Source organism: Corythoichthys intestinalis, chromosome 5 (assembly GCF_030265065.1).
Source record: "Corythoichthys intestinalis isolate RoL2023-P3 chromosome 5, ASM3026506v1, whole genome shotgun sequence".
In the NCBI taxonomy this organism is placed as follows: domain Eukaryota; kingdom Metazoa; phylum Chordata; class Actinopteri; order Syngnathiformes; family Syngnathidae; genus Corythoichthys; species Corythoichthys intestinalis.
The window spans coordinates 61,451,012-61,473,346 of record NC_080399.1 but is presented as its reverse complement, the minus strand read 5'-3'; the positions used below and the strand labels follow the sequence as shown (position 1 = coordinate 61,473,346).

Below are 22,335 nucleotides of genomic sequence, written 5' to 3'. Positions count from 1 at the left end.
GAGGTTGACACGAACTACGATGGTCTTTACAGAGCCAGAAAACGTAAGTCTGCCCAACTTTTATGTAATTGACATTACTCGTTTTAATTCATCACATTTAGGGGGAGGTAACTCTATTTTTAAAGTTTTTTCTAAAAATACCCCTCTCCTCCAGAGAAAACTTCAGGGGTTGACAAGCCCTCTGAGAATGAGTTAGAGGTTGACACGCCCTTATGATATCCTTATAGATACAGCAAACATAAGTCTGCCCAACTTTTATGTAATTGACGTTACTCTTTTTAATTCATTACATTTAGGGGGGAGTCAACTCTATTTTTAAACTGTATTTTTATTATTTCTTTCACAGAGGGATCAACCTCTTTCACAATCACGCCTCCAAAAGTCCTATTTTATATGTTATAATATATATATTATTTTATTTATAGTGTGCAAAATACCATTGATTGAAGAGTTTTGCTTGTTGTTGTTTTTTATGCAGTGGAGGTAAACCCATATGAACTCCGGGATTCTGGTATGTACTTCATAATCTTAAACTCTATTCATAAAGATTTTTTCTAATAATAAAAAAAAAAGTATTCTTTTTAAATCATCAGAATTGGTCGAACATGTCCTCAGGCGGTTTTTGCCATGGGCAATGTGGGCGACCGCCCAGGGCGCAATCTATTTGGGGGCGCACAAGCGCCCTCGAGAAAAAAAAAAAAAAAAAAAAAATCCGCTAGTTGTCTAGACTATTTACGCTCATTTCCACATCGTCTTGGTAGAGTGGGCGCTGGGGCGCCCCTCATCATCATATCAACTGCTGCAGAGAGATGTGTGTGTCAGAGGAAAAGGCAGTGGGAAACGGGAGAGGATCAGCTGGTCGCAACTGTAAAGTGAGTGAGCAAGACGAGTCGCACTCATTCTCAGAGGGTAAGTTAGGAGGGTGGAGGAACGACGTACCCTGTAAACCTTTTCACAGGCCACCTCATTATTCATGATGTGACTACTTAAAGAAATGGTGATTTTTTTCCAAGAAAGTCCATTAATGGGTCTATCATATTCCTCGTTCAATATTCTATAAGAAAAATATAACATATATGCATCTAAAATAATCCTAAAAGATTTTATTAGCAATTTTAATACTCCTTTTAGCAAGGTTACTTGGGTATGCAGCTGTGTACGTTCCCATAGCAACCAGTCCTGTTATTGTCCTACGTCAAAAGCGCTGCATATTCTGAGAACGAGAATAGGCGTAAGCGTAAGGTGCGCATCTTGAGCAGAGTGGTTGATCCCACTCGTTCTCGCTGCGTCGAGGAGAGCGTTCTTTACTTTATATTCGCATTGCACATTTGCTTTTAGAGGGAAGGTGTTAGTTTAGCATCTTAAAATGATGTTGTACATCCATATGAGTGTAAAGTGCTTAGTTTTCGCCACTTTTATGGCCAAAATGACCGCACGCAGCGCACACTCGAACCCCCCGCCCCCACCTTCGTGTTCATTTTACTGCACAAATATGTATGTGTGTCACGTGACTCAGAGTGAGTGGGCGGCGATCGGGCCCTTTTTTAATTGGCAAAATGAAAAGTTATCCGTCTGGAAATAAAAAAAGAAAGAAAAAAAAGCAGAAGAGGAGAAAAGAAAGCAAGACAGCGGTGAGTGTACTATGTTACTGTAGTTTTATGTCCTAATGTAGTCGAAGCACTGCTGACTAGTAGTAGTAAACCAATTAACTGCCTTAACTTGTTGTAACTAGCTTGTTAGCGTTTGCTAACAGCATTGCAGCATTCTAGCGTTTCTTCATACATAAAGATGTTACCTAGAACATTAAATCAGTGTTTAGAATCACCATACACACTGATCAGCCAGACTGATAAGATGTTACATGATTCACTTCTGTGCCAGAATGGTATCCTTATTAAGTAAAAGCAATATAACTTACCAGCTAGTCAGTAGAATACGGTATGTGTAAAGGTATGTGCACTAAGCACAATAATAATAATAATCTGAAGTACATTTAGTTTATTAAGGCAAATGTGTGTAAATAATTAAGGATAGTGTGAAGTGAATGAATAATGCAATGGGGGGGGGGGGGGGGGCACTTTGAGTGTCCAAAAAAGCGCTGTATGAGAGCGAGGCTTTATTAGACTTATATTAAATATGCTATTGCTACAAGTCCAACTGTCCCCCTTACTTGCACATGCTCAAAGGGCCCCATGTTGCCTGTTGCCTAGGGCCCCCGGGGACCCTTGCTACGCCTTTGGGCGGGGGATAGACTATTTTAATAAAATAACGTAAAAAACGTAACACATTGTTGTGTTTGATGTCGGCGGGGGGTTGGGTAGTTTGGATGTCGGTGGGGGGGGGGGGGGGGGGGGGGGGGTCTGATGGGGTGGTTCGCCCAGGGCGCGAAAGTAGCCAGGACCGCCACTGAACATGTCAATCGTTGGCGTGAGGCCAATACCATTGATTTTACAAAAGAACCCGAGGAAGACGAGGAAAACGATGACACCTCCCCTCCCCTCGAAAATGCCCAAGTTTTCTGCACACCTGAAGCTCCGATTGAGTCCCCCCTCAAAAACGGCCAGGTTTTCTGCACGCCTGAAACTCCAGTGAGAGAAACAAGCGGTGCTTTTGGGGTCCCAATAGGTGAGTGTTTTGTTTTTTACGTTTTAATTTTTTTTTTTTTTTTTTTTTTAAAGCCTTTTAGCGATCTTGCATCGCCCCGTGGCAGTTCCTGGGCGTTCTCCTGCCTCCGCCTTCCCCTCTCTTCTCTGGCTGGGCATCCGCCCTGCGCTCCGTCGCGGGTCGCTGACTGGGCGCCGGTGTATCGGCGGGGTGTCGCCTGCACCGGCGGGGGACCCTGCCTTGCCTGGGGCTTGGTGGGCCGCTGGGGGTCCCGTGGCGTGCCGTGCCGGTTGGGGGGCTGTGGCTCGTGGCCCGGGTGGGCGGGCGGGAGTGGGTGTAGGCGTGGGGTTGGTGGTGCGTCCCCTCCTGCCATCCCTGAAGGCCGGTTGATGGGTGCGCGGGTGGCCCAGGGGACCACCCTGGGTCCCGGGGGGGGGACGATGGCTCCTTTGCTGGGCTGCGGGAGGAGGGATGGGCTGCGCATGGCCCCCCGCCCCCGCGCCTGCCCTCCCTCCCTCTCCGGGCTGGCTGGGTGGGGGCTGTGGCCCTGGGTTGGCGCCCGCGCGGCTTCTCCGCCCGTCTGCGTGGCTGTCGCGCGCCCGGTGGGGCCTGCGTGCTGCTGGATGTGGTAGGGCATTCTCGGGTCGGGGGTCCCGGTGCCGGGATTGGCGATGCGGCGGCGTAGGGTTGGTCGCCAACGGGCTTACTCGTAAGAGATTCACACGATTACTGGGTTCTAGATCACAGAACTGATTTGTGCACACTCTACCCCTTTCAATCACTTAGCTTATAGGCTTATAGACACCCCCACCCCCATTCTCCTCTTTCACTGGCCAATAGGCCCCCACATGGTGTAAACCGGAAATACATCTCGCTGACGATAGCACCAGCATATTAGTAACTAGTTTAGATGTTCAATGTATATCTAGTTGTTGTTTGTGTATGTGTTTCTTTTCCTTCTTCTCTTGTATTTCTTTTCTTCTGTCCCCCCATAATCCCTTCCTGTTCGCTGGTTTGTCATAATAAAAAGGTATTTTGAATGATCACAATGGGAGTATGTCAGACTCTCAATGTGAAACATTAAAACTGTTCAGAATCTGGGCACTTAGACTTCCATTCTCTGTGTCAAACAGCTGAACAGGACAGGTTTAAAAAAAAAAAAAAAAAAAAATAGAAAAGAAAAAAAAAGCCCGCATTAAATATTAAGTCTAACATATTTTTTCCCCCCTGGACACAGGCTTTTTTTCATTCACTCCTGAGAGTCCAGATAACGGTAAGTGTTCCGCCTACGTCATGACATTCCCCGCCTCTTAAAAAGGCATAGAGGATGCACTATCGTAAATAAGACACATGAGGGCGGCATTGTACCAATTTTAACAATTGCTCTCCTGTCTTTTCATAGACGTGTTACAACCGGTGTTGTTAAGGAGCACTGAAACAACATTTTAAGGAACACCACGAACTCCACGATGTCCTTTGCACGAACAGGTGCGGCCCTCGAAACAAATGATCATAAAGATGTTTGACTAATATCATATCCATATCGAAATTCGAAAAGGAAATATCAGGATGCAGTTGCAGACGCGCGGTGAGCCCCAGAGCCTTCATGTGCGCAAACAATGCACTCGTCAGCTGAGGTTAATGTTTGGGATTACCACAGCGCCCTTTCTCTGTTTTATACAATTTATTTATTTTATAATACGTAGTCCTTAGTTTAACATCCATATACAAATATATATTTATTTTTTAAAAGCGAGAGAAGAAGTCCGACCCGACCCGTCCCGAACTAAAATGATTGACATTTTGGGCCCGACCCGAGCTCAAGATCTAGGCTCTACTGCTAATACCAGTGCAGTGGAGTTAAGAGACACAATTGCTAACCCTTCAGCATGGCGAAAGGAACGGGAAGCGATACTCCACCCATCAAGCCAAAGTTAAAAAGAAATGCAGTTCTTTTAAGATGGAATGGCTGTCCTAGTATCTGCAAATAGAACAAGCGGTGAAAGATTTTTTTTTTTTAAACTGGCCTGTATAGCTGCATTGACACAGAATTGTAACTTGCTATGATCCACAGTTTTGAACAGATATGATAAATCAGATGTTGCTCACAGTGGTCCTCAGTGGTCCTCATGTCTGGTCAGACACATTAAAAGTTAGAGGGAACATTGTACGTAGGTTAGTCATTTTGCCTCCCATGGTGAATTAAAATTGGTTTGATGAACTCAAATCTTTGTGTGTGATAAATGTGCAAAAAGCAGAGAAGAGGGCAAATCCTTTTTGTGGCATGGTACTTTTATCAACAAGTCCATTTTTATTCTAATTATATGTAAAATTTGGTTGCATGAGGTACAATGAGACATTCGATCAAGGGTGTATGTTCTAGAAATATGAACAAACTATTATTCTTGGGAATCGCACAGTGTTCAAACCAGCTGGCTTTTTTAAAGCGGTTGGTCAAGAAATCGTCGAAAAGTATTAAGTCTGACACGAGACAACGTCGCCACAGGAACCCACCATTTGGAGCCATAAATGTCCATGAGGTGGTCAGGCTAAGCACTGCTTTTGTCAATCTGGATGACACACATTGTATTTAATATTGGAGTGCAGAAAGAAAAAGTGTCTCTGCAAATGACCATCAAGAAATGCACAAACACAAGGTCATGCCAAATAAATAGAAATATTGAATATATCGTTTTGATCCAAGAAAAGGGCTGGCATCTGGTTTGTTAAGTTGTTTTGCATCATCGTCTCTGATTTGTTCCGGTGAGATTCCTCATCTGTAGAAAAAAAGCAAAAGAAGAAGAATTCGGATAGTACGGCATATCATTTGTTGACATTGGCTAAGTGTAAAACCATGGCTTAACTTGAAAACTGACTGCTGTCCATTTTTGTGAGCTTTCTAGACAAATGGTAAAAATCAAAGAACACTTACAGTTACAGTTGCTCCCATGAGCCCTTGCACCACGGCTTCGCTTGTAGACTGTATCTGAAGGACCAAAGAAAACAAACACAGTAAAACTTTTATACGTGCATGCTTCAGTTGCTGCAATTTAGTGAATACATTGGGGGGGGGGGTTTCCTTTACAGTTAATTAAAAGGACTTTCCCATTAAAAAAAATCTTTTGCATGTCCTTTGCAAGACTGTTGGAAATGCCCAGAATGTCCTTTTTAAGCAATTATTGTTGCTATTTGCTTACTTCTGGAAACAACCAACTGATGCAGCTGACTGTATCAAATTGAAATACTTCTTATTTAAACACTTAACTACAACGTTGGGGGATCTCGGGCAAGCGGGCAAGCTAATATAACAAACTGGCATTTTGATAATAGAGGTAAGATCTGAAGTCCGGGCCAGGCCCAAAATGTCAATTATTACGTTCGTGTTGTGGTGGTGGTGGTGGTCGGGGGGGGGGGGGGGGGGGGGGGGGGGTTCCGCTGGGTAGGGCCGGTTGGGACGTGGAGGGGAGCGCCATTTTGGGGACTTGCGCCCCAGATACTAAACCACAGCAAATGCACATGAATACATTTAAATACTACTCTATTTGTACATTGTATGCTTGATTAAAATCAAAAGTCTAACTACGGACAACAAATGCACTGTACTCTTGAGAGGGACGATATGACATGGGACATTAAGGGAAAGAACAAGCATGTAGCAGCAATCAAGCAAATTATCTGATTTTCCTTCATTAACAATTTCTATTTTTAGACAGAGTACAGAGAAATATTATGTGCCTAACACGTCTAAGCATTTTCAAGGACTTGACACAAAATTCAAGCATTTTTCAAACCTTGAAAACACCAGTAAAATCCAAGCATTTTCTAGGATTTAAAGAACCCTTACGAACTCTGAAAATAGGCTGGCATTTCTTTGGTGTGCTATTTCCAAAAGCATGTAACTGAAGAAAGGTACCCAAAAAAATCCACCAATAGATGAATCTAAACTTGCTATATCACAGTTGTGCAGGAGTCTATTATAATACTGCTGTTGGGAGTTACAAGAACACTCTGTTTTATGCAGCTTTTCAGGATATGTGTCGACGAAAATTTCATGAACTGCTGTTTTCAAGCACTGCAAGGTCATTCGTAGCAATAACAGAAATGAAAAGGAACTACAGTGATACCTCAGCTCACGAACATAATTGGTTCCCAGAAAGTGTGTGTAAGGCGAAAAGTTCGTCTTCCGAACATTTATTTCCCATAAGAAACCATTAAAATGAGAATAATCCGTTCCCAGGTCCCCATAAAACATAATTTTCTACTAAATAAGCCTTAAAACTACACAAAAATATACCTTATTTTCTTTAATGTCTTCTTAGGCTTAACACTAGCCTGTGGTGGGGTCTTTTTCGGTCCCATAATAGCAAAAGTACACTCAATATGGTCCAAAATGTCTATCAAACACAAACCACGTCCGCACTCAACGAAAGGGAGGGGACGAACTGGGACGCCGTGAGCGTGCGTCAGCTTCTCGTGGCGCTGTTCGACCGCGTGGTTTGGTTCGTCCGCCGAAAACTAGTTCGTCAGCAGAGACTATATGCTCGCGAATTTAATGTTCTTGAGGCGAAAAGTTTGTGAGCTTAAGCGTTCGTGAGCTGAGGTATCACTGTATAATCCTTTCTATTTTCCTATGTTCATGTCTTCATGGCTGCACTCTACCTGTTTGGCAGAAGAAGCCATGCTGAATATATCCTGAATGCGGTTGTCAAGGAAGTTCCAAGTGTCCTGGAAGTCTGGGGAGGAATCCTGAAGCATCACTAGCTCGGTGGTGTTGTAGACGCCGGTCAGTGCTGCTCTTTTACTGTACCAGCTCATCTGTAACGGAAATAGAAGACAGTTAAGTTCTGCAAGTGAATCATACTACATTTGGACTATTTTACAGGGTGTCCACAAAGTCTGGGTACATAGGAATTTTCCTTTTTTATTTATTTGACGGCAATGTAGACCTACTCAACCGAGTTCACCTGAATTTTGCAAGGGGCATCAAATTATGCATTGATAATAATGGAAATCATATTGAAAATGTAATTTGTTAACATTATAATTCAATAAAATTGTTTTGTTCTGAAAAAAAATATATTTTATTGTTTTAGAAATATTTATAAAAAATATTTTATTGAATTAATGATGATTTGATTTTAATGGAAATCATATTCAATTTCTTAACATTATTATTATATTCAATGAAATTGTTTCATTAAATTATAATGTTATGAAATTGCATTTTCAATATTATTTTTCTTATTACTATATTATTATTCATTATTATCAATGCATAATGTGATACGCCTTGCAAAATTCAGGTGAACTCGATTCAATAGGTCTACATTGCCATCGAATAATTAGAAGAGTAAAATTTCGATGTACCCAGACTTTGTGGACACCCTGTAAATATCCTTAGTTAAGGAGGAATTTTTACAGCAAAACTAACGCCCAGATATTAAAAATATACAATGAAATCTTTCATAATCCAAACCTGTTTTGAAATAATACAGTGGCATATTGTTTTTCATTTAAGGCATTTCTTTATCTGTCTCACCGGTCGTCAGTTACAAATGAAAATTCAAATGTCAGAATCGGGTATTCTTTGCAATTTTTGGAGATTACATCACGAGCGGGAGCTGGATGTAGAAAGTCTGTCTACTTGTAGTCTGTCTACTTGTGTATGCGTCACTGGTTGAGCTTTCTGCCACAAAATGCCAAACTATTGCGTTGTCGGTCGATGCAAGAGTGTTACAAATTAAGATTTAGTGATATCCACATATTAATTTCCAAAACAATACACTTTCACGAATCCGGGTGAGATGAGTGCTACAAAGCCGGAGTGATTTTCGAGAACCTGGACCAGGGGCTGTCGTGTGTTCGCGACATTTCAGAAGTACTTAGAAACGTGCAATGTGCTTCGAAAGCCGTTGAGGTGCCATCCTAGAAAATAGACAGGAATCAGGACTCTTTAATGGATACGTTGGTTTCTCGACTTCCAACGTTGAACAGGAGAACTAGTCTGGACCCACATGGACTTTGTTGCCGCTAGGCTGGGAGACGGGTACGGTATCCCCATTCAAATAAGTGTTCCAAATAGAGTAAGACTTTCCTGTTAGAAATTCATGTCAAATGTGCCACATTCGAGACTCTTGCATGTTTAAAGATTCTATCTAAAACTTGCAACAGCCATGAATGTTGTTGTTCTCATGAACCAATGTATGCATTGCTGTATATTTTGTCAATATCAAATGTTTCTGTTATGTAAATATCATGTATGTTTCTGTAAGTTTTCAAATATAAATGTATGCTTTGTAAAAAAAAAAAAAAACACGTATTGCGGAAGTTTTGCTTCTGTATATTTTGTAAATATACACAGCGGAAAACACAGACAAGACTGAAAAAGCAGTTTCTGCTCTTGCACCCCTCTTTAAAATAAGCTGCTGTATTTTAAGCCAAAACAACTGTTGTGTTTGATAGAACACTATGTCTATATGCTGCCATTGCAGTTTCATGGCGCATTAAGCCCCCTATTTTTAATTTGTCCGTTTTACCCTGGAAACCCCCGTTTACAGACAACTGCTTTTGTTTCAACCCAGCTATAAAAAGAAGGTAATTATATTTATTATTCAAAATGTCATTTTTAGCTTAGAATCATTAATTGATGTCTAATATTTCGTTAAAAAAAAAAAAACGACATTAAAAAATTATTCACTCGCATATTTTAAACTTTGAAACAAATTACGTAACAATGGAAAAAATGGTGTCTCTAAATAAGTCACGGATATCTACCTCATAACTATCGCTTAATTGTATTTTATTTTTTTTGTTACGGTCGCATTTTCCTCAATATTTTAGATGATACATAATTGATCCAAACAACGAAAAAAAAAGTGTTTAAAAGAGTAAATATATGAAAAATTAAATATCGAGCACAGCGATTTCTGCATCGATTTCTGCATCGCGGCCCTTGTTACATTACCATATTTCACCCATAAAATCCCCCAAAAATCCGGCTGTGGCCATTCACAGGTGTGTCTTGACACTCGGTGATACATGCTACATGGAGTTTTTGGATCGAAAAGAGGCAAGTACTTGATAATGTCTCGTTAAAATCATGGCGTCTTTAGTTATGCTCTCGCATGCTCTCACCTCCAGTTAGGGTTTTGCTGTTTGAATTTTTTTTTTTAATGTCCTCCTGTTCAAAAATTTTCTTCCCCCAGAAAATTGAGATTTTAAGCTTTCCAATAATGTATCACACATGCATAAAGGACAATTTTGAAATTTGGCCAAATTTGGGGTTTGAGAGCAGAACTTCAAGTCACCTGCGTGTTTTCCACCATACAGTATATATTTTATCTTTGAATATCATGACAAATATAGTCTACATTAACACAGAAAATGTTTGGCTTTTTGTTTTTAATGCAAGATCTCCCCTTCCATCCGACTCTGTGGAGGGCTTGAAGCACATTGCATTCATGGTATTCTCTCATAAGAAACTTCCCTATAATAGAATGGAATCGTCTTTGTCATTGCCAAGAAGTTCAAATATTATACACTATGTTAAATATGATGATATACTATACTAAATATCGAACGTTACATATCTTGAATATTAAGCTCCTGAGACCCAAGCGTTATTATTTTTATTTTTTGCAATGCATTTTTCCAGGCAGGGGTGGCCACGTCTGGTCCACATGATTCTCAATCCAGCCTGTTTTCCAGGTTTCCCTCCTCCAACATGCACGAATCAAATAATCAGGGCCTCAGGAGGAAGTTAAGAGTTTTTAGGACATGGGAACACATTTTCTAGAATGTTGACGTCGATTTCTTCAACTTCACCGTCAGCGATCGTGTCATCTGCTGGAGATTCTGCCTCTGGCTCATACGTGTGTGTCGCAGCAATATTGGGAAGAGTTCCGCCCTCGTCAGCTCACAAATCGTCCTCAAAATAATTTTCCGTGAAATCGAAAACATTTTCATTTGATTCAATGCCTGAATTGCTGAAGAAAAACGAGCTTTCCGACAAATCGCCGTCTATGGTGATTGTATGTTCTGTTGCATAAATACTAAGGCTGGGACTTTAACGCGTTAATTTCGATTAATTAATTATAAAGCTTTTAACGCGTTAAAAATTTTAACGCAATTAATTGTTTCAGTTCCATTTGTCCGCATGCAGAACCTTCCTACTCATGTGTTTCTGGTACGCCGGTAAATCTGATGCACAAAAACAAACGCTAACAGCAGCAGTGATGGGAGGTGACATTTTATTTGGACAGTTATGGGCTAGTTTTCCCCTATAAAACGCATCCTGATGGGACAATGGACAGGAGCATCGTTTTGTGCAACCTGCCGACGCGGCCGTGCGCCTTCCTCGTTCCCCTCTTCCCGCCCGCCCTTTAACCAGGGCGCGGCGGCAGCGAGGGTCCCGGCGGGGTCGGCTTGGCGGTCACGGTTGCACCCGGCGGGCTGCCTCGGCCGGCGCTTGTGCAAGCTGCTATACGATTACGAAAAGCAGACCAAAGAAGACCGATTGAAGTCTGTCGAGTATGTTGGTTTGACACGGGACCACTGGACTTTCTTGAGCAATTCTAACTATCTCGGAGTGACCGCACATACAATACAAGTCATCAACAATGAATGGCATTTGGCGTCTTTCGTCCTGACTGTGCAAAAAGCCAACGACAGACGCTAAAGAGTAAACTGTGCAGACCAGTTTTTTTTTTTTGGTAGCTGAGTCCTGGGAGATTGAACAAAAAGTCACAACAATTGGTACGGATTGTTAAAAAACTTAATGTTGAAATGTTGCACTTTGTTATTTTCTTGCAGTTTAATTATCAGTGTTTACATTTCACTATTTGAAAGAAAATGTTTGGCAATATTTTATGCCTCATAGTTTCATCGTGTAACGACTGAAAAGTAGTTAGTTACTGTTTTTTAACTGTATACATATCTAAAGAAAAATGTTTTCAAAGAACATAAATCCGGGGCCTGAAACACTTGAAACCTGAATAGCTGTATTAGCACTTTGACCAATTGTTTGCTGATGACATTACATATTAACAGTAATAAATTTGTTGTTAAGCTCAAAAAGGCTTTTTTTATTGAGAACATGATTTGTTTTGTCAATATATGGTTTTCAATTAGAATGCGATTAATTTCGATTAATTAATTACAGACCCTGTAATTAACTCGATTAAAAATTTTAATCGAGTCCCACCACTAATAAATACATGCTCCCGCCTGTGACGTAACAGCTGCTAGCAAACAATGTTTAGCCATGCTGTTGAATTGGCTGAGTATCTTAGGAACACCTGTGGCGTACGCAAGTAAAATCAGCTTTTCTTCAGTAAGTACGGAAAATATTTAACGGAGGGTGACAGTTACATACACAATATGATAATAGAAACAAAATTATGTGATTTTCGGAATGCGACACACTGTATTTACTTTTGAATAGTTCATGATTAAGAAACGCTTAACAGTCAGGCAATACGCAGTAAACGTGCAGTAGATATCACAAGAGGGAGCAAATGTGGTGGAAAAAAATGCAAAAGATAAGACACACTCACATCTGTTGATCTGTCACCTGCATAGTACCAGATGTCATCCACGAGGGTGGAAAGTAGTTTCAGACTTTTAGGGATGTTGTGAGGCAAAAGCAGAATGCTCATAGCCTGGGGACATACAGAAGCAGCAAAGTCAAGACACTAATGGGAGTTATTCATGCAGTAACATGCAGACTTTACCTGCGGCCATGTTTCTATGTAAGGGATAATCATCCTCAGTCTGGTCTCGACAGCATCTCTTAGAAAGACACCAGTCTCCTTTGGTCTGCAAATATATGGTATTTTAACCCAAAATGATTTCATTATTACATTAGAATAGAATCAGAGCAGTGACTTTGTGTGTGTGTGTGTGTGTGGGGGGGGGGGGGGGGAGTATGTGTGTGTGTGTGGACCTACTCTGCTTGGCCTAACTGGACCTGCTTCTGTTGCTCGGCTAGTGTCTCAGCCAGTTGTAAATTACACTGAGTGATGAAATATAGGACGAGGTCTCCGGCTCCATTTTGGAACATACCAGTGGAAGCAGTTGAAAGACCAAGTGTCTGGTAGCAACACAGACCAAGGAGAAATAAGGAGAAATAAGGACAAATAAGGAGACGTCAACATGATCAGTTAGGAATTGTGCCGAATCATTCTAAACCTAACCTGGCAGAGCGAGGCGGTCGAATCCAATCTAACTAACCCTGTCGTCCATTGCGCGGACTTTGGAAACAAGATTTTAGGACAGGGTTCTTACAGGTTAAATTTAAGACTTTTTAAGACCTAATTAAGACCATTTAAAAAAAAAAAAACCAACAACAACTTAATACCTATTTCACAGCCATATCGACCAGGAAAAACAAAGTCTGTGAATTTGTGTTAATTTATTTCTCAAAAGTGGAAATGTGGAATGTGTGCAGGATGTAAGAATGCAGCATATTGAATAGGCTACTCACCACCACAGCGCAGACACGGACCACAGATAACAGGCCGAGTAGAGGCGTTCTCTTTAGCATTAGCATTTAGCATGGCAAACATAATCTTAAACTCTTGGGCAACCACAATGTCAGGGAAATTCAACTTTGAACTCCAAGACAAGTGTCAACTTGATAGCTCAATGAGAAATGAATCAGACCAACCAAAGATTGCCTGCTTCGAAGACTTTATAAACATGATATATCAAGGGTACAAAATAATGTGATTCAGCCAGGAGCTGTGATCACCCAGAAGTACAAAGAGGCAACATCGAGCAAGTCCGTATACATCATTGAAAGGGTGGTGCCGAAGCCCACCGTGAAACGAAACTTACTAAGAAACGAAACTCATCATTTCACAAACCTGGGTATTTTTCCCATACAAAAACATCTTTGAGCTGGGACCTTGAGCACTGGTCCCGGCTGGTAGAGAGTTAGTCATATCTGATAAGGGGGTCCACAGACACACATTGTGGATGTTCAAAGGAATGTTTGGAGCACACGAACATAGTAGGGTGTCCCAAAAAAGTAAATCCAGGAAACTAATCTCGCACACCCTCTCAATGCATTCCACTTCTTGCCAGAGTACTGTGAGAAAAAATTCACAATGATCGCTTAATATTTAGGGGTCCCTCAGAGCACATGTAATGTCTGCTATGCCGTATATAGGGGCCAGCCGGGTAGGGGCGTCATCCTGATCTGTTTTGACCTGTCCATTTGCACTCACATGCATAGAATGTATGCGGTGTTGCCTTGACCTGGTGTTGACAGTGGCCGATCCAGAAAAGCTATCTGAAACTCGAAGGGGGGGGGGTTTCCCCCCAAAATATCATCGATTTTGAAAAACTCATCGGATTTGGGAAGCTTACCACGTGGGAGGTGGTTTAAACAAGTCTTATTCTGATTGAATGTGACTTCAAGAAAATCGCTTTTTCAAGCGATCATAGCATGGAACTGGTCATCGCGGCTGTCTTCGACCTCTTCTTCCGATCCTCTGGCCCTGATATTTCCCTGTTCATCCGCTTCAAAGCAGAATGGAATTTTTTGGACCACTCGAAGGCATCTCCCTTTGACGAAGATCCGAACGACAACCTCTCCGAGTGGGTGCGTCTCAAGAAGGAAGAAGTCGTGGGGTTTATCAACAGCCAGCTGGAGACCACCCACCACAGGGACGACTACTGCCAGTTCCTCCTCCTCGCCCGCTTCTTCCTCACAGGCCCCCGGGACAGAAGTTGTCCACTTCAACCGGCCTGGGGCGTACCACCGGGCTCGATGGATGGCCAAAGGCATCTACTTGCTGAAAATCTACATCTTCCGGAAGCAGTTCCAACTCACTCCACATGAAGCAAGAGCTCTGCGCAAGATCAACGTGTTCGCAGTGACGGTCTACCTCAAGCGGTGGTTCGAAGCTCCAGTGACCGTCGATGCACCTGTCAACGACCTGGAGATGTGCGAGGAGCTGGACAGATACACAGCTGTTGACAGTGAAGTCGGCTCAGCTGCTCTCAAGAAGTTCCGTGGGCATCTCTGGTACTTGAGCGAGGACTTGGCCCCCCTGGCGATGTTTTCAATGAAGACCGAGGAAGAGGAGAAGGCCAAAATGCTGCACAACCTCTACGAGGCTCAGGAGAAAGGGAAGGAACTGCGGCGGCTGGAAGGAAGGAGGACCCTTACACTCAAGAGGGCTGACCTGGGTGACTTTATCACCCGGAGGTCGCAGAACCTGTTCCACTGCCTGAAGCTGCCTCTCCCAGCTACGGTCGCGGATCTGCGGGAAGTTCCAGTTGTCGTGTCCGAGCTGAGGTCAATGAATGATGTTGCCGAGCGAGCGGTGAAGCGGGCGACCGACTTCAACCAGTGCCTGACGAAGGACGAAGACGAGCGGCAGCTCATCTTTCAGGTTGTCGAACATCACCGCCGCCAATTCCCCACGGCTGACAAGGCCAGCTTCCAGTAGTGCAGCTGTCACTTCCCTGTCTTCAGTTGGATTGCTACTATCCAGTTGTATTGCACTTCAGTTCTATTGCACCAGTGCATGTAACACCTTGTCCAATGTGAATTGTGCAAGGTAGACAATCGGTCTGGCAGAGAGACGATCATTAGTCAGAAGAGTGCAAGACCGACACGTTAATCACTGCCAGTCCAGTAGGAATGTCAATGAGGGAAGCCTTAGCAACCAGCTATGGGAGTGAAATTTCGTGTGCTAGGTTCTTTTAGCAAGTGGAATACAATGAAGGGGTGTGCGAATCCGAATCTGTTAATATGTGATTTTATATAGGGGGCCTGGGACACCCTAGAACATAGCCATGTATTATGCTATGATACGGTCTCACAAATGAATATAATATCACACCAGTTATGTTTTATAAGCATGAATAAAATTTCTTTCACACAACAACACCTCTGCTTTCATGATTCCTGTGTGCGTAGAGCCACACTCACAAATCCACTAACAATCGTAGTTGGGCTGGGATGCAGGGGGGCTGCAACACTAGCAGCTAACTGGCTAGTGTTAGCTGCTGTCGCTTCGCTTACATGAGCAGCTTGCTGGCTGGCTTAAACAGGCAGATTGAAAAACGCCGGCAATGGAGGGAATTTTTTTCTTTCCTCTCATGGAGTTTATGTGCTTGGACGATTTAGAATGGGACTCTAGCGCATTTCATGCCCATTGTACCCAACCGAATTTGTTTTTTGCATACGATCCAAAAAGCCTCGAACACACTGCTATTCACTGGTTTAAGCCAAAGGCGAAAGGATTGTTTAATCAACCACACTTTGTTTAATTTTAAATTTCTCCATCTCTCTAATATTACATGTACGGCTACGTGTTCGTTAAAAAAAAAAATTGCGTCTGTGTAGTGTAGAGCAAGACATTTTGTAGGGACGTCCGTCGTGACACAGGATTCATGCGGGAATTCCGCGGTCGGGACGGGACGTGAAAGAAAGTCAACGGGAGCGTGCAGGAGCAGGAGTGATATCGATCTGTGCTTTCAGTTGGTCGCACAACACACCAAATAGCGTACCGCACGAAATCTTAATTTTAGACCGTGACGTCGCAACAGTAACCTAGAAGTGGGTCAACATAGACAAGCCCTCGCATACAACTCATGGTATTACTACTTGTTTTCTGCCAGTAATCATTCAAAAAAGAACATGCCGAGTAAACACTGCTGATATTGAACTTGTAGAAACGACTCTAAGGTGAAGCCATATACTTTCATATGCAGTAAACATTTTGTCGGGGGGCATTGTCCTACAGAGGGCGAAGAGGTAAGCCATTTTGATATTTTTATTTTTTAGCATGGCGTTTTGCCGTGCTGTTTCTGTCTGACAATGAATGACCTGAAAAAATTTAAATGGTATCTGACTGCCACTGTTTTCTGTTGTAAAACATAACTTTAGTAAGGGGGAAGTGTAAATAAATTATAGAATTAAGACTTGTTATTAATGAGAAAATTAAAAGTGCTCGTTGGCTGTCACTGAGTAGCATTTGCGATCGCTACAAAAAAATAGCAATGTAAATTACTCCCAAGAACGGTCGGAGACGTAAAACAACCAGAGGATATGATATATAAGAAAGACATAAGTATATGGTGGTAAAGGATAGCTTGTTGAAACAGGAGAATGGCGTTGTCCGTGGCGTAAGGCAAGGCACACAAGAAAAAGGTGTCGATAAAAAAGCTACCTCTGGATCAGGTCGGCTCTTTTTCAGCCCTCGACACTCAAACCATCTCTTTAACTGAACATTTGTGTGTTCTTCCACATCTTCAACAGTGAATTTGGCACCAGGGACATCATTTTTGGACAGAATTGGTAGGTTTAGCTCAGTAAACATCTCATTCGTACACTTTTTACGTGCATTTAGCATTGGGACAAATGCGAGCTTGACCCGCCTAGCAACAATTGCTGACGTCATGATTATTAATGAGCAAAAGTGACGTGTTGCGTGCGGTATGCCATTGATGAAGCAGCCATATTTTTAGTCATCTTTCAGTGACCCACTGCTGTTTTGACTTGGGTTAGCAAGTCAAAAGAACTACACAATATCCCATAATCCATCAGTGCTTGTGTGATACACAGTTAAAGACGAAATTGTTATTTCAATATTTTGTTTTTTTTTATTTAGTTGTGTTTAAAAAGTATTTTTCTAGTGTTTCAGGTGAGAAAAAAACTCAAATAACACTGCTCATATTAGGTTTAGAATTATCAAGTGAAACGTTGTGGCCTCAAGTAAATGACACGCAGGCCACTGTTCAGATCCTATTTAGAGCTGCAGCTATCGATTATTTAAGTAATCATTTAATCTATCAATTAGTTAGTTCAGGGGTCAGCAACCCAAAATGTTGAAAGAGCCATATTGGACAAAAAAACCCAAACCAAATAGGTCTAGAGCCGCACAAAATGAAAAGCCTTATTATGAATGCAACACATGCTGTATGTACAGTGGGGAGAACAAGTATTTGATACACTACCAATGGGAAAACCCATTGGCAGTGTATCAAATACTTGTTCTCCCCAGTGTATGTGTATTAGCTATATTAGCCTATTATCAAAATGACTAGGTTGGCTACAAATACACAATGAGCCTTCATGATTAAATGTTTGATTTCCTGAAAGTGCATCCTACAGAGAATGACGACCACGTGACTACTCTGTTGTACGATACCGCCTCAAGTTTAACTTCATGACAATATTAACTTCATGACAATATTAGTGAATTAGAAGAATGTTTGTGCTCCTACCGAAAGCATATTAAAAAAAAATATGTATTTCCCTCCCATATTTTTCCATTTCAAACATTTTTGAAAAAGCTCCAGGTAGCCACTACCACAGCGCTTAAGAGCTTGCCTGGACCGTTGTGCGGATCAAATTTCCTGGGCGGAGCAACCCACAGCAAACAGACAGCGGAGTGAACCAATCAGCGACAGGCAGACGTGACGTTGGTAAAGCAACAAGAAACTCTAGTGCGAGGACGTCAACATACAAGGAGAGCGGAGAAGTTTATTCAACATGGCTAGCGTGAGAGAGACTCTTGGTTTTAGCGACTCAATGTGTTTTTGGTCATTTAAAACTGAATTTACAGCGGATTGGAATATATTCTTGGATCTATTTTTTGCCATCTGTGTTGTTTTGAAGACGACTTCCGACGCGCAAGAGTGACGTTGCTTGTTAAGAACACGTCTCGCAAATAAACGAATCTGATTGCACGGATGATTTCGTTCTTGCTCGAGAGGCAAATAAGGAGCTGGGTCCCAGACTCTTCTCACAATGTTTGAAAAATACAGGGAGAACAGTTTGGCAACTAAAGAACTGCATGCGGATCTAGAGTCGCGGGTTGCTGACCCCCTAGTTAGTTCGAATCATCAACTAATCTGATTATGAACAGACAATACAATGCGTTGCAGAATAATTTTTAGGAAATACAAAACCAACAATTGTTCATGCTTGCAATATTTATTTTGGCTTGCTAAGATTACACTTTCATAAGAGGGGTCTTACAAACTATGCAAAATTGCACTTTAATTTCACAAGAGCAATAAATGCATTGAAAAATAAATTAAAATACCTGAGCTTAGCCTCAAATGATATAAATAAATAAATAAATAAATAAGGGATCTAAGTTCAAAAAATAAAAAACAAAACAAAAATTGGCTAACTTGCATAGCAAAAGTCCAGTAGCTTAAATGCAATAAAATGCTACCTTTTTTTTTTTTTTTTTAAACAATGCTCTTAACTAATCGTTCAAACATATATTCCTACAAAAAACTGTTAAATATATTTCTAAACTCAATAACGAATGCATAAACAAACATATTAGCTCCAAAAAAATACCTAAAGTTGGTCTTAACGGTGGACAGCTGGATTCAGCCATGTTAGACGAGTTATGTCATATTCGCTGTTGCCACGAGAGGGCAATGTATCCACCCATATCAATAAAAATAAATGCAACACTTTTAAAACAAATCATTACAATGCCACTGTAATTAAACGAATCATCGAAGCAGCAAAACTTGATTCGAAGCTTTTTTCTAATCGAATTACTCAATTTAATCGATTAATAGTTGCATCACTAGTCACAAGCACAGGGGTGCTCACATTAGCTGGGGGGGGGGGGGGGGGTTACCTTCCGGTTTTTCACTTATCGTGGCGGGCTCTGGTCCCCATTAACTGTGAAAAACGATGGCTCACTGTATATACTGTACTTTTGATAAGGTGATGGGTGCAACACCTAACCTCACAAAGAGATATCCTCCAAAGTCCAAACCCTTTTTATTTAGATGTTATACACTGTATATATTTACTATTTTGACTGGTGGTCTACTGTATACCCCCAATTACAGTATTTCAAATTTGAGTCAAGTAATTAAAAAAAAAAAAAATCCCTTTTCATACACAAAAAAATAAATAGTGACAGATATTGGCTCTAACAGTGAACCCTATCTGTTCTTGAGAAGGATTTATAATACTGCTGCAATGATATATCGATTAACTCGAGTAATTCATTTAGACAAAAGCTTTTTTGCAAATTTTTTGCAAATTTTGCTGCTTCGAGAATTCTCTTAATTAGAGTGGCGTTGTAATGAATTGTTTTGAAAGTGTTTGCATTTTGTTTTATTGATTTGCGTGGATACACTGCCCTCTAGTGGCAACAGTGAATATGACATATCTAATTTAAAGTGCATTCGACACAAGAAAAAAAGTCTTAAATAGGATTATTATGTGAATTAGAATCATATTTTGAGACGATTCGACTGTATACAACACTTTAGCAAAGCGCAGATGACGAGAAATTAGTCTTTTAATCTGTCGGTTAGCCACGCCTACCATTAACCTAGAGCCCTACCATTATAGGGCTCTAGCATCCCCAACAGGTGGATGACGTCAGCGGGAGAATGGGCTCATCGGTTTTACTATTCAGCCCATTGAGGGGGAATTATTCAGAACGAGGAAAACGCGACGAAGAGAGCCGTAAAATGTCATTTTTTCAGTCTCTCTACTCCAATATTTTTACAGGATATTCTTTTTATCCAAGTATTTTTCCCCAATAGCTAAATAAATGGCTTGAGAAGGACCAGTCAGCCCGTTGAGGGGGAATTATTCAAAATGAGAAAAACGCGACGAAGAGAGCTGCAAAATGTCATTGTTTCTGTCTCTCTACTTCAATATTTTTACAGGATATTCTTTTTATCCAAGTATTTTTCCCCAATTGCTAAATAAATGGTTCGAATATGAAATAATGAAAATGCACTTATTCAGGATGACATGGCAAAATTACTCCATAATGGTCGAACCTGTTGACTTCACCTTTACGGTCGCACCTCCCGAACGATATTTTATGACACCTAAATCGGGCTTCTGTCATTTCCCTTCCCCTGCTTCGGAGAATGTAAACAAACCAAGAGGCGTGACAGCTAGCCGACATGCTAACCTGAACCGAGTGATGTTTCAAAGTCTTCGAAGCGGAAAATCACACATAACTAGCCCGGAACATTTTACATGACGACTGGTTTGTCGATTGTCTTTGCCGATCGGCAAACCGCCCGGCGGGGAGCAATTTACAGCTCGTTCCCCTGAGGAGCGCGGCTGCAGTTGTTGTGCAGCTAACGTACAGCTAATGTGCATGAGGAGAGCTTTTTACATGCCTATCAATGATCAAACGTAATTAGTGCTTTATTTACAGAAAGTTTGTAGTGTTTACTTTGTAATCGCTGTATTCGCGGCTATTTTTAACTCAAAGTTGCAACTTTTGATCGGTCGGAAAATTCGACAGAACACCGGGCACATGAAGAGGGCTCTATGCCGAGTATAGTTCTCTCCCGGCGGGGGGATGTCCAACAAGCCGCCGAGGGGGCAAGGACCATGTCAGCCACAAAATGCAAGCCACCTACGTATTAAAATGATCCCAGTATTTGACATAATACAAAAAACGATGTTTACTCACTTCTTCATAAGTCCCATGGTCCCACAGTAGTAGGGATTGTTTTGGCCAATATCCACCGGTGAATGGGAACTTTTTGAAACCCCAAAAAGGCGCACACGTTTCTTCCTCGTACAGCAAGAGTTTTCTGCAGCCGTTTGGGTGGCGTGATGCGAAAAATAAACGTATTAATCCGCAAAATCAGCTGAATCCTTAGTCCTTCTCATACAACAGTACGGCTGTATAGTGACGAGGACTCCTACTGTACACGTCACAGCGCCCTCTTTCTCAACTCGAGACTGTTGCCGGAAGTCACTCATTTTCATGGCGCAGGATTAAAAAAACTAAATAAATATAGCGATCACTTCCACACATCCAAGCAGTCCATTTCATTCAGGAGCATAAAATACCACTTGTATTATGAAACAAACATGCTTTTTCTTGTCACAGGCACTTTATCATGGCTTAATCCAGCTGCTCCCTTTTAAATCCAACACAAGTTTTTGTTTGATTTGATTTTTTTTTCTTTTTTCTATTAATTATTTTTTATTCATTCTTAATTTATTTTTATTTTTGGGGGAATATGTGTTTGAACTAATAATTCTCGAAAGGCTCATATTACACTGTTCATTCCAGTTACTGTCAAGACCAATAAAAATATTTAGTAAATCTCTATAGGCAAATGAAAGAAGAAACATTTTGTGCCAAATCATGCTCTTTCAAATGTATCTGTATTGCTGCATTTTTATTCTGATTGAGACTCACCTCAGCACCAGCCGCAATGGCCTCCATTGTCCATCCATGTTGTGGGACAAATTCCAAAGCAGCATTGAGAACCTGAGCTTGAAGCTGTTCCTCTGTTTCATACTCATCTTGTTCTGAAGCTGAATCCTGGTAACTTGCACACAAAAAGGGACAAATTCATATTACTAGGAGGAAAAAAAAACATGAGGTAGTTTTTATGACAATAGAAACAAAAAAACAGATCAATTACATTGCCCAAAATTTCTGCGATGTATTTATGCATGAACATTTGTTTTGATTAGCTTTTGAAGTGCACTAACCTCAATTTTGGTGCGGCGGACTCATCTGCTATTGGATTAGATGCAGAGTCTCCCTGCGAAGCTGTGACTGGGTCATGACCAGAAGAGTATGTGTATTTGTTTGATTTGGATTCATCCTGAAGCCTCAGAACTGCACAGTGGAAGCCTCTTTTGGTGCTGACAGGCAGAGTTTTTGCTGTTGGTAACACCACAACTGCAAGGAGCGATGCTGTCAATTGACTGTACACGTAATTATGCACAACCTGTCT

At 41.4% G+C, this 22,335-nt stretch overlaps 1 protein-coding gene and 1 long non-coding RNA gene across 2 annotated transcripts in view; one reads left to right on the top strand and one right to left on the bottom strand.

The window, feature by feature from the left end:
* Positions 1-4,086, top strand: LOC130916219 (uncharacterized). Its single transcript, XR_009063240.1, has 3 exons — positions 1-43; positions 3,842-3,877; positions 4,007-4,086. It is a non-coding gene; the product is annotated as an uncharacterized LOC130916219 (long non-coding RNA).
* Positions 4,087-4,701: 615 nt separating this feature from the next.
* Positions 4,702-22,335, bottom strand: part of coq9 (coenzyme Q9 homolog (S. cerevisiae)) — a 33,300-nt gene continuing 15,666 nt past the window's right edge. Inside the window, exons 2-9 of the mRNA XM_057836741.1 lie at positions 22,088-22,280; positions 21,789-21,921; positions 12,552-12,694; positions 12,336-12,420; positions 12,159-12,263; positions 7,264-7,419; positions 5,537-5,590; positions 4,702-5,381 (exon numbers count right to left, since the gene is read on the bottom strand). Of these exons, the coding sequence (XP_057692724.1) occupies positions 5,346-5,381; positions 5,537-5,590; positions 7,264-7,419; positions 12,159-12,263; positions 12,336-12,420; positions 12,552-12,694; positions 21,789-21,921; positions 22,088-22,280 (905 nt within the window). The 3' untranslated portion in view covers positions 4,702-5,345. The remainder of the gene's footprint in view (positions 5,382-5,536; positions 5,591-7,263; positions 7,420-12,158; positions 12,264-12,335; positions 12,421-12,551; positions 12,695-21,788; positions 21,922-22,087; positions 22,281-22,335) is intronic.